Below are 12,527 nucleotides of genomic sequence, written 5' to 3'. Positions count from 1 at the left end.
TAGGGCTCCACCATGGCCGGCGCGGAGAAGACGACGCCCCGCGCATGCGCCAGAATACGCCAGCCGGTCTGCGCGTGCGCGCGATCACGCCGGCCCTTTGGCGCATGCACTAACTCGCGCAGTCCCTTTGGTGCAGGCTGGCATGGCGCCAACCCCTCCGGCGTGCACCTAGCCCCCGGAAGTGCAGAGAATTCCGCACTTTTGGGGGCTTGTGGTTCGCGGCGGTTTCCCTGCCGACATGGGGACTTAGTCCCCGGAAAGGAGAATCCCGCCCATGGTGTTTTAAAATGGATTTTGTCAAGTGTTAACAATGTGGGGAGTGCTGGCTCCTTAGGATGTGCATCTGTTGTACCGAATTAAATTTATGGCATAACCCCACCTTCAAGGAGACCTGAATTGTCAAACAGTGTGCTTTGTCCATTGTTTCTCTTGGGTAACTGAGATTTGACTCTCCTCAAGGAGTGCTGAAAAGACTTTGAACCTAGGTTGGGAAAGATATTACGCAGATGCCGAGGCTTTTAAGGAGCTAGCAATTGATATTGCCGACCAGAATTGATTCCACTTGGTTAAGTTCTGCAAAGTACCTGACGTGCTGGTTATTGGCAACCTTCCATCTGCGAGCAATGATGTGAATGTACCCTCAGAACTTCAGTGAGGTCGATGAGATCATCGGTATTTCTTTTCTAGGCTGAGCAAGCGGATTCTGAAAAGACAAAGTCTGCCAGAAGTGAAAGTTATCCATTGCTGGCCATGGGGCTGGCACCTCCTTTGAAGCTTCTGAAACTACAGGTCAACATGGTGGCGAATTCCTGCCTGTTGATGGTGTCACCATTTGCATTGACAGCGGCTGTGTATAGCGTATCCTTGGAGATGCAGTTATCTTCCATCCTGTACTCATGCTCAAGCCAGCAAAGCCTTCTTTGTTTAACCAGTGTGGCATGGCTGGCTGGTAGAAAGAACTGCTTTGTTGGTGACTACACCTTTCCATGTCACGCTGAGGATGTATTGTCGGCACCAGAGACGGATATTAATGAGCCATTGTTCTCGGCAGGTTTTAGTTACCTGGCTTCACTGCCATAGAGTCATAGTCATAGAGGTCCATAGGACAGAAAAGGCTCTTTGGCCCATCGTGTCGGCCACAGTCAAAAACACCCACCTAACTATTCCATCCCATTTTCCACCACTTGGCCCATCGCCTTGTCTGCCTTGGGGATCGCAAGTGCACATCGAAATACTTCTTCAATGTTGAGGGTCTCTGCCTCCACCATCCTTTCAGGCAGCGAGTTCCAGACTCCCACCATCCTCTGGGTAAAAAAAGTTTTCCCTCACATCCCCACTAAACCTTCTGCCCCTTACCTATAATAATAATAATCTTTATTATTGTCACCAGTAGGCTTACATTAACACTGCAATGAAGTTACTGTGAAAATCCCCTAGTCGCCACACTCCGGCGCCTGTTCGGGAACACAGAGGGAGAATTCAGAATGTCCAATTCACCTAACAAGCACGTCTTTCGGGACTTGTGGGAGGAAACCGGAGCACCCGGAGGAAACCCACGCAGACACGGGGAGAAGGTGCAGACTCCGCACAGACAGTGACCCAAGCGAGAATTGAACCTAGGACCCTGGAATTGTGAAGCAACAGTGCTAACTACTGTGTTACCGCGCCTCCTTGCTATGTCCCCCAGGTCATTGATCCTTCCACCAAGGGGAGAAGTTTCTTCCTGTCTACTATGTCTATGCCCTTCATGATTTTTTACATCTCAGTCATGCCCCTTCCTCAGTCTCCTCTGCTCCATGGAAAACAACCCCAGTCTATCTCTCTTCATAGCTGAACCTCGCCAGCCCAGGCAGCGTCCTGGTAAATCTCCTCTGTGCCCTTTCCAGTGCTATCACATCCCTCCTCTAACATAGATTCCAAAACTGCACACAATACTCTAGCTGTGGCCTAACCAACATACAGTTCCAGCATAACCTTCCTACTCCTAAATCTGTGCCTCAGCTAATAAAGGCAAGTGTACCATATGCCTTCTCAGCCACTGTACCCACCTGCTCTGCTACCTTAAGGGACCGGCGTACATGCACACTAAGGTCCCTCTGATCCTCGGTGCTTCCCAGGGTCCTGCCGTTTATCCTGTATTCCCTTGCCTTGTTTGTCCTGCCCAAGTGCATCATCTCACAATTATCCGGATTGAGTTTCATTTGCCACTGATCAGCCCATCTGACCAGCCCGTCTATATCCACCTGTAATCGAAGGCTATCCTCCTCAATATTTACCACCCCACCTATCTTCGTATAATCCACAAACTTACTGATCAACCCTCCTACATTCATGTCTAACTCATTTATATAAACATACAGCGTACATCCCCCCATGCAGCAGGTTGCTGAGGTTGTAGACCTTATAACATGTTGGTCCTGCAGGCCATTTTGTTGTTTCTGTATGCCTGTTTTGTTTTTAGTTGGCCAATGTTGGTGGCTGCCTTCCCAATGCTTGTGTTGAGTTCTTCACCAATAGACAGGTTGTTTGTGCCGACCATTTGCTGACTGCTTCGAATGGTGCGTTGCTAAGTCTGATCACAGGCGGAAATGCAACACTCTGTCTGGTAACTACAGTTATCTTGACACTGATGGTGAGGAAGAACATGGCACAGGCATGGGATGGAACTTCTTTTGGGGGGTGGGAGTGAGACCCACACAGACACGAGGAGAATGTGCAAACTCCACACGGGCAGCGATCCGGGGCCGGGGTCGAACCCGGGTCCTCTGCGCCAGTGAGGCAGCAGTGCTAACCGCTGTACCACCGCGCTGCCCCTGCCTGGAATATCTTCAGGGACAAAAGCCTCCAAAGCTCTTTGATGAAGAGAATTTCAGAGATCAATGGCCCTTAGAGAGAAATCCTCCCTCCTCACCTCCATCTTTTACAGGAGACCCCTTATTTTGAAACTGTGCACCTTGGTGCGAGGTTTCCACATGAGGGGAAATGCCTGGGGATGTTAGACTGCATTATTAGAGTTGTCATAAAAATGCAAGCTGTTGTATTTATAGCGTGCCAGTGCAATGTTGAATATTGATGGCTGGATACAAGTCACCCTACAGGCAACAAAAATCAAGTGTAATCCATGTACAGCAGGCCAATTTACCAGGCTGCTTAGAATTGTCATCGGTTTGGATTGTTCACGTGAATACTTGGGAGTGAAAGCCTATATCCAGTGGCATTTAAATGATTAACTGCCTCACTGAACCAGATGACACTTCCATATACTCCAGAGATTTGAGACAGATTATGCAAATCAATTCACCAATTTGAGAGCACAGACTACAATTACTTTCCTTTGTATCCCATTTGTGACATTTGAACAATAAAAGACAACAAAGAAAACCAAGAAACCAGGTGAACTACATGCAGCCTATTCACCACAGTTGTTGTATGGAGAGAGCGGGGGAGAGGGAGAGAGAAAGAGAGAGAGTGAGTTTCAAACTACAGGCCAGGCAGGTGAGCGGCAGTACAATGCAACATGGTCTCGAGTTATAGTAAGAAGTCTTACAACACCAGGTTAAAGTCCAACGGGTTTGTTTCAAATCACTAGCTTTCGGAACGTCGCTCCTTCATCAGGTCCTGATGAAGGAGCTGTGCTCCTAAAGCTAGTGATTCGAAACAAACCTGTTGGACTTTAACCTGGTGCTGTAAGACTTCTTACTGTACCCACCCCAGTCCGACGCCGGCATCTCCACATCAGGTCTCAAGTTAGGTAAGGGATCAGCGGTTGGACTACCAAGCAAAAGGGTTGAATTTTCACCCTGCTAAGTCTACAGTGTATAGATCAGCAGGTCTCCACTTTGAGTTGTGCTCGCTGCATTGACTCTCAAGCAGATTTGTCAATTAGGCTGCTGAAATTGGCTGAACTGCCCCTGGGCTGGGAGATTAATAAGAAGTCTCACAACACCAGGTTAAAGTCCAACAGGTTTGTTTCGATGTCACTAGCTTTCGGAGCGCTACTCCTTCCTCAGGTGAATGAAGAGGTCTTCATACCTCTTCATTCATCTGAGGAAGGAGCAGCGCTCCGAAAGCTAGTGACATCGAAACAAACCTGTTGGACTTTAACCTGGTGTTGTAAGACCTCTTACTGATCTCACCCCAGTCCAACGCCGGCATCTCCACATCATGGGAGATTAATGTTATTGGTGTTTACACCCGCAAACGCTCCAGCCTTGGGAATACCATTCCTAAATTCTTCAGCCCCCTCCAACTCTCATTCCTTCCTTAATCCCGAGCACCGGACCACCACTTTGGCGGTGTCTCCCTTCCGTCTGAGCGCACCTCTGAGAAATGCCTTGCGATCAATCCCCAAGCCACCTAACTGTGGTGCCCCTTCCTGCTCCAATAGTCTTTGAAGGCTCAATTTGACTCCACGAAGAATTGTCACTTGTGTGTTGTCTGTGCGGTGTTGATGGAGCGGCCCATGGAGCTGTACCTCACTGGGGCTTGGCGCCATCCAGGCAAGAGTAATTTTCAAAATAAGGTTTGATTTTGAAAGGTTCTTGTCAGCTTTTCCTCTCTCCAGCGAGACGCACAAGTGCGAATGATGAAAAAGTCTTCAACTTTTCTGCAAACGTGCCAGCTGAGACTTTCTTTTGAAATGCCTGTCGTTTTTTCCGTCAATTGAAGGCAACGGTGCAAGTTACTGACCCCACTGACGCCAACTTTCCTTTAATACACAAAAGAAAATAAGGATGAGAGCTGTCATTTGAATTGCAAATACACCCAAACTCCATTGTCAAATCATTAAACCTATTGTATAGATCTACTGAAGGAAAAGCATCCGTTATCAATACTGTGACCTTGCATAAACTTGACTTTTTTTTTTCCCCTTTGGTCTCCATTTTGATTCCCCTGCTTTGAGAGAAGTGCATTCCACTGCCACAGTTGAAGCTATTAGCTACCAGCAGTTCCAAATAATGAGCGGACAGCTGATAAATTAACCTGAAGGCAGCCATTAACTGACTGGGGAGCTTCAAAACCAGTTCGATTATTAACCGCGTTTGAGGCACTGTCTGTAAAACCCTGAAGAAGTTGTTCATAAAGGAGGGTTGCATGTGGTGCCACCAATGCCTGTTCATGATGATGGACTGCCCTTGGCATCAGTGTGGACGTGGATGCCTGTGATGGGGGTTTGCGCGGCATAAGAGTGACACAGCAGAAATTAGTTACTTGGGTTGAATTTTAAAAAACTTCTCGAGAGATTTTTGTATTGTCCCACAAATACAATAATCTGGCCCACAGCCATCTACCTATGCTCAAATGGTGTTAAATCCTGCTATTGGAATGCAGGTACCTTGTAATTGGTATCCTCATGAAAAAGGTGCTGTAGTAATTTAACCCCTCCTATCTCGACGCTTGTGTTGAAGTTTGGCGGACCTGACGATGATGGATAAATCATGTTAATCTCTCTTCTTTTTCTCTTGCACCCTTGTTTCATTCTCTCTTCCAATGCTTAAAATAGAAGTGGAACAAAAAGGTAAATAACATGACAAAGTGCCGAACCCAGACCTTTTGTTTTTGTGGCATATTGGTTGGTTGTTAACCTCTCTTTAACCCCATCTTCTCCCCCTCCCCCACCACCCCTCCCTTTCCACTTCTCCATCTCCCCCCCCACCCCCCCCAACGCTGGTGTTCCCGAAAGGAAGCTGTAATCAGAACCAATATTGAATCTAGAGATCATTGAGGCTTATTTTGTGTCCGATATCAGTTAGAAGGTGGTGGGTGCAGATGCTGGTGGTCTGGCAGGGAGATCTTTTTCACACCCATAGGTGCTTTCCTGTGCCAGTCAGCGTCATCTGCCTGGCTTTCAGACGCATGCCATGGTTTAGCAGGTCTTCCTGGGTTTACCTCGCGCACTGCTTCTGTTGTCATTTTGCTCCCCACACGCTTGCCACCTCCACCTTTTTCAGTCGGAAAACCCGACAACCTCCTCCACTCTCCTCTATCCTTGTCTCCACTCCCCCCTTCCCTCCCCCCCCCCCCCCCTCGCAACTCACCTCGCCTCTCACTCCCTCCGCTTTCCCCTCACTCTCCCCTTGACTCCAGTTTCGCATCCCAAACTCAAACAAAACACCAGTTGCCAACATTCTTGGTTGTAATTTTGGATGTGTGAAATGTTGAATTTTTCCAGATGTACTGCCCTATTGAAAAATAAGAAACTGGATGTTATTCTGCAGGTGTTTAAAATGTCAATTAATGTCTCCTTTTGTTTCCTTTCTCGTTGCCCATTTTTTAGTTTTTGTTTGCCCTGGGACTCTGAAAGGGGTTGTGGAATCGGCCTACATAACTGAGGCAGAACAGCAGTCTGGTGCCTGGTGCAAAGACCCACTCCAGGCCGGGGACAAGATTTATAACATGCCATGGACACCGTATCGCACAGACACCCTGATGGAATATGCGTCGTTAAATGACTTCATCTCAGGACGCCACACCACCACCTATAAGCTGCCCCACCGCGTTGACGGCACCGGGTTTGTGGTGTATGATGGAGCCGTCTTTTTCAACAAGGAGAGGACCAGGAACATTGTCAAGTTCGACCTGAGGACGCGAATCAAAAGTGGCGAGGCCATCATTGCCAGTGCCAACTACCACGACACCTCCCCCTATCGGTGGGGCGGCAAGTCGGACATCGACCTGGCGGTGGACGAGAATGGGCTGTGGGTCATCTATGCCACCGAGCAGAACAACGGCATGATGGTCGTCAGCCAGCTGAACCCTTACACGCTGCGCTTTGAGGGTACCTGGGACACCTCGTACGACAAGCGGTCGGCCTCCAATGCCTTCATGATCTGCGGCGTCCTGTATGTTGTGCGCTCCGTGTACGAGGAGAACGAGAGCGAGACGGGCAAGAACTCGATCGACTACACGTACAACACCAACCTGAACAAAGGGGAATATGCTGACATTCCGTTTCCCAACCCTTACCAGCACGTGGCAGCGGTGGACTACAACCCGCGAGACAATATGTTGTATGTGTGGAATAACTACTTCATACTGAGGTACGCTCTGGAGTTTGGACCTCCTGATCCAGCCCAAGGTAAGAGTCAACAGCTTCCAATTCTCTACCTTTTCAGAATCACTTGTTTATTGCGGTAGATGCCTTTTTCTGCAGCCGATTATTTTTTCCAACATTGACTTGAAAAAAATAAGACCTTGTTGCTCAGATTATTTTCATGGAACAGATGTGAGAGAAGAACTTTGTACATTGATATATTCCTCCCATTTGGCTGGCTGAGTGAATATAAATGCGCAACGCATTTTTATACAGTGAGTTATTCTGCTCTGGAATGCTCTGCCTAAAAGGATATTGGACATAGATTCATTTGTGATTTACGAAAGGGAATTCGATAAATATGTGAGAAGGAAAGTATTTACAGGGCCACAGGAAGACACCCGGGGGAGTGGGACTAACTAGATAGCTCTTTCAAAGAGCCAGCAGTCAACGTAGGCCAAATTGTCTTCCACTCTGTGTTGCAACGTTCTACGAATTTACAGCACAATCACATTGAGGTCCAGTGTGAAGACTCTTCAGGTGGAGCGTGAGTCGAGTGTTAAACCTCAGGCTGAAGGGAAGCGGTCAGTCTCCTTATCCTTGGCGTTAGTGTCTGAATCCTGGATTCGGGCTGTGTTCACACAACAAGTGCAGAGGCAGGAAAGCGCCGTGGTTGGAGAGTGAAAGTGCGACCTTGGGCGCCAGGGGGTCGTGGGGAATTAGTAAGGAGTGTCACCAAAACAGAAATGAACCACCTTTGGTTCCTCTGAATCCCCTCGTGTTCCACTTTGAAGGCACCTTGTGCAGTGAGGTACCGGTCAAATACGTTCATGAATCAGCCCAGCTCCATCCTTTGAACATAAGCATGGAGCAGAAGAAACTGTTGGGTGGGTTTCAATGGGAATTGCCCTGCGCATGCACCTGGCTTTTTGTCTCTTTAAATAGGGTTTCCCTAATTCTAACCACCCGTGCAGACCTCCACCCTCCCCCTTTAAATTTAGAACAAAATCTAGATGGGGGAGGGGGGGGGGGCGGGGGGATCGGAGTTGTGGTGGATTGGAGTTGTGGTTTGGGGGGGGGCGTGGATCGGAGTTGTGGTGGGTGGGGGTGCCAAAACCTGTGGAACTCTTCCCCCCCCCCCCCCCCCCCCCCCCCCCCCCCCGGCCACAATTCACCCATTTAACCCGCAAGAAGGCCTCATCAAGACTCCTCCCCCCCCCCCCCCCCATAATTCACCCATTTAACCCGCAAGAAGGCCTCATCAAGTGTCCTTGCCACTCTGTGCTCACCTCCAGTCACTAGGAAAATACCTCGCTTGGCTAAAGGAGGAGAGGGCTGCCCAACTCACTCTTTCCCCCCCCCCCCCCCCCCCCCCCCCCCCCCCCCCCCCACCATTGGCCAAATGGGTGGGTGACAGGTACAGCACCGCCACCATGGCACTATCTAAGGTGTTGAATTCAATTGAGTCCAGAACGAGGACGGTTTTGATTTACCGACGAGAGTCTTTGTTAATCTTTTGCTGGCATCAGGTGCTCGGGAATGTGCTAGTCCCCCCCCCCCCCCCCCCCCCCACCACCGCCTCGAACTATTCCAGTTCCTAAAGTCCTCCTGGTTGTGGTGTTAACACTCAGCCACACTTCCTCGGTGAACAAAGGGTTATTCTTTTTTTTCCTGCTGCCAGCTGGCTGCCCCGTTTGGGTCTGCCTCAGCCGCTGCTGTTTGCGTGAAACAAAATCAGCGGTTGTCGAACCACATCTGCAACTGTTTTTTCTCATTGTTCTGAGTTTGAGGTATTGTCTCCCCCGGTGGAAACGGAGGGGGGAGGATTCTGCCGATCTGAGCACCACGGGGGAAACCGCAGGGGGTTGCCGCTCGGAGATGTTTCCACGGTCACCGAGCCAGAAAGTGAAAGTCAACACACGTGTTTGGTTAAAGTATGAAGAGAATGGCAGGAAGGGCAAATTAGGGAAGGGTATTGGGTTATGATGGGAAACTTGGCGAGATATTAGTCTGCGGAGAAGGTTGAGGTAACATTCTGAAAAGGTGAGGGGTTATTAGTGAAATGCTACATCCACTGCTTGGGAATTCAAGGGGGCGGCTGAGGAATAGAATTAAGTGGAAAAGCTCTGACCCCCAACTTTGAAGCACTGTGGGACACGTTGCCACTTTTACGTTACGGCTGCCAGATGTGGCTCCATCGGTAGCACTCGCACCTCTGTCAGATCTGTGGGTTTAAAATCCTCCTCCAGGACCCTGACCCCAGCAATTCAAGCAGATATTTCAGTGCGGAGCTGAGGGGATGCTGCACTACCCGAGGTACTGACTTTTGGATGAGGCGCCAAATCAAGGGCCTGACTACTCTATCTGGCGGACGTAAAAAGGTCCCACGGCACAATGTCAAAGAAGAAAAGGTGTCCTGCTCAATATTACCCTTTAATCACCACCGCTAATACAAATAATCTGGCCATTATCATACTGCTGTTTGTGGGAGCTTGCTGTGCTCAGTTTTCTTCATTCTTTCATGGGATAAGGCGTCGCTGGCATTTGTTGCCCATCCCTAATAGCCCTTTTGAGCTGAGTGGCTCACCTCACTGCACCAGTTCAGAAGCGTTTCAGAGTAAACCACATTGTTGTAGGCCTGGAGTCACATGTCGGCCAGACCAGGTAAGGGCGGCGGATTCCCTTCCCTGAGGGACATGAGTGAACCAGGCAGGTTTTTACGAGAATTGACAGTGGCCATGGCTAAGAATTTTATGGCCCCTCCTGGTGGCGGGATCTTCCGGCCTCCCTGAAGTCTGGACTTTCGATTGGTTCGCTGCATTTTTCAGCCCTCCCCCATCTTGAGGATGTACAAAGCGCTATATAAATGCAAGTCTTCTCACTCTGTAAATGAAAGCCTACATAAAATAAAGGGCGAACGGAGGAGGGGAGGGGGGGGGGGGGGCGGCAGGATCTTGTTGCCCCTGGCTCGGGGAGTCAATAGCGATGGCGTCTTCAATTTAAAACGATCGGGAAGAAAGTGAGGAGCGAGGCTGGGAGAAATTAGCTCCAGGGAACGGTTAAGGCAAGGACTATTGTGTCTTTGAAGGGAAAATTGGATCAGCATTTGGAGCAAAGAAAAACACAATTGCTAGGAGAGATCGTGTCTGTAGCAAAGAGCTGGCAGAGGCACAAAGGACTAAATGGCCGCATTCTGTGCTTTAAACCTAGTTGATTCTGTGCCATGTTATTGCAAGCATGAAGGGAGAAATTAAAAGCAATATTTTCACAAGGCGTTATTGAAGCATTGGAGTCCTTTATCATAAGGGATGGTTGAAACCAAGCCGATCAGAATATTTCAAAGGGGGTTTGATAAACATGGAATGGAGGCGAACATTAAAAGATGCAGCTCCATGGAATACTGAAGCTGTAGGCTGTGATGTGGACCTCGCTCTGGTTTTGGAAAGAAGGGCTGAGTGCATTTCCCCTCTGTGCTGCAAAGTCATTCCATGGGGAATAGTTAGATCATAGAATTTACAGTGCAGAAGGAGGCCATTCAGCCCATCGAGTCTGCACCGGCTCTTGGAAAGAGCACCCTACCCAAGATCAACACCTCCACCCTATTCCCATAACTCAGCAACCCCACCCAACGCTAAGGGCAATTTTGGACACTAAGGGCAATTTATCATGGCCAATCCACCTAACCTGCACATCTTTGAACTGTGGGAGGAAACCGGAGCACCCGGAGGAAACCCACTCACACACTGGGAGGATGTGCAGACTCCGCACAGACAGCGACCCAAGCCGGAATCGAACCCTGGAACTGTGAAGCAATTGTGCTACCCACAATGGGTTTGGTTGAGGTGTTGCCATGGAGAAAGTAACAACGAACTTTAGGCTCCCCAAATAGGGCTCACCCACTTGTCGCTGAAGCCGCACGCTTTTCTCTCCACTGAAATTAATGGTTTGAAAAGTCCAAAGATGTGCAGGTTAGATGGATTGTCCGTGCTAAATTTTGCCCCCGAGTGTCCAACAGGTTAGGTGGGGTTACTGGGTTAGGGGGTATGGTGGAGGCGTGGTGCTCTTTCTAAGGGCTGGCGCAGACTTGATGGGCCGAATGGCCTCCTTCTGCATTGTAAATTCTATGATTCTATGAAAATCTGGAAATGTATCCATAACTCGGGTGGGACATGATTTTCCCGGGATTGTCAGGGGAAGAAGGCTAAACATTGACTCGGGGGAACATAAAGACATATTTTGAGTGAGTCTAAAAAAAAAATAGCTTTCAAAAGAGCACATATAAAGAAGAGCCGATGGAAACTGGGCTGCCAGGAGGTTTCAGAAAGACATATGAGATGCAGTGCACGCCATGACATTGAGGGAGAAAGAAAAATGAGCTCTGAAGAGCAAAGGGAAGATTGGCAATGGTTAGCTTATGCACTGGAGGTCAGATTGGAACTGGAAGCATCTGAAACCTGACCTCTGAAAGGCACTGGGATCTGTCTGTTAGCTGGGCAGATGCCAACACATCTATTTAGACACCATTAACTCTCTCAGCAGCCAACAGTTCTAAAGCAAAAAAAAAAAATGCCATTGTATCTGCCAGCTTTTTTTGTCTTATCCATTACTTCTCCTCCCACCTATGGGGTTGCCACCTGTTCAAGTCGGACGGGTCATTTATTAGGCAAGGCCAACTTTTTTTGGAAAAATGGAAGCTGCGAAGGTGAAGTCCAGGGTCCTGGGCTTTTTAGTCTAATTTCTATTTCATTGGCTTAGATTGGTTCAGCTTTCCAGTGATTACTCCAATGCCCCTGCCCTGAAATTAAGTCGCGAGCGGAGAGAGGAACGGTCTGCCTCGGGAGTTAATCACACCGTCACTAAATCTGTAACAACTAAACAAGGAGCTGGCCAATGGAGCAGGAACCAGGATATCCTGCAGCAGTGGAGACAGACATTGCAATAACTGTGCTCCCTAAATATAACAAATTACAATGGTTGAAATAATTAGCTTTAATATAATTTTTCACAAGTCTTTTCTTTGTTGTCGAGGCACATTCCCTCCCCTCGCAGCCGAGGCCCAGCTCTGCTGCCTGTCCAATATTAAACTCGGCACTACCGATCAGAGCTGCCTTGTCCGGCTCGCTTTCAGATGTTTCCCCTTCTACAACTGCACGCATTTCGTTTTATTAACACACTTAAGGGTTGTTTTTTTTGTCCCAATTTTTGGGTCATCCTTTCACTCTCTCCTTCCCAGCCTCCATTTTGTCAGAAGCTTGTCTATGTAGGGATCTCCTGTTAGCAGATATAATGTTAAATGCAGATTGTTCTTTATGACATGGGCTTACAATAATGAGCAGCCCCAATCAGCCGTACAACAGGCCATCAGCCACAGTGAAGAGCTGATGACAACAGAATGAAGGCTGCAGATGCACAGATGGGAAAAAGAGAACTGAGAATGGAAGGAGCCAGGCAGAGGAGTGAGAAACTGGTGAAATATCTCCGAGGAGATGTGGAA

General features: G+C 48.6%; 1 protein-coding gene across 14 annotated transcripts in view; it reads left to right on the top strand.

Moving 5' to 3' along the window:
- The window catches only part of adgrl2a (adhesion G protein-coupled receptor L2a), a 695,216-nt gene that overhangs the window by 570,846 nt on the left and 111,843 nt on the right, over window positions 1-12,527 (top strand). For all 14 annotated transcript variants that reach the window (XM_072510363.1, XM_072510357.1, XM_072510358.1 and 11 more), the window contains one exon: window positions 6,278-7,078. In XM_072510363.1, the coding sequence (XP_072366464.1) occupies window positions 6,278-7,078 (801 nt within the window). The remainder of the gene's footprint in view (window positions 1-6,277; window positions 7,079-12,527) is intronic.

This window comes from Scyliorhinus torazame, chromosome 7, assembly GCF_047496885.1.
Source record: "Scyliorhinus torazame isolate Kashiwa2021f chromosome 7, sScyTor2.1, whole genome shotgun sequence".
NCBI classification, from domain to species: Eukaryota; Metazoa; Chordata; class Chondrichthyes; order Carcharhiniformes; family Scyliorhinidae; genus Scyliorhinus; species Scyliorhinus torazame.
This window is presented reverse-complemented; position numbering and strand designations above follow the sequence as displayed.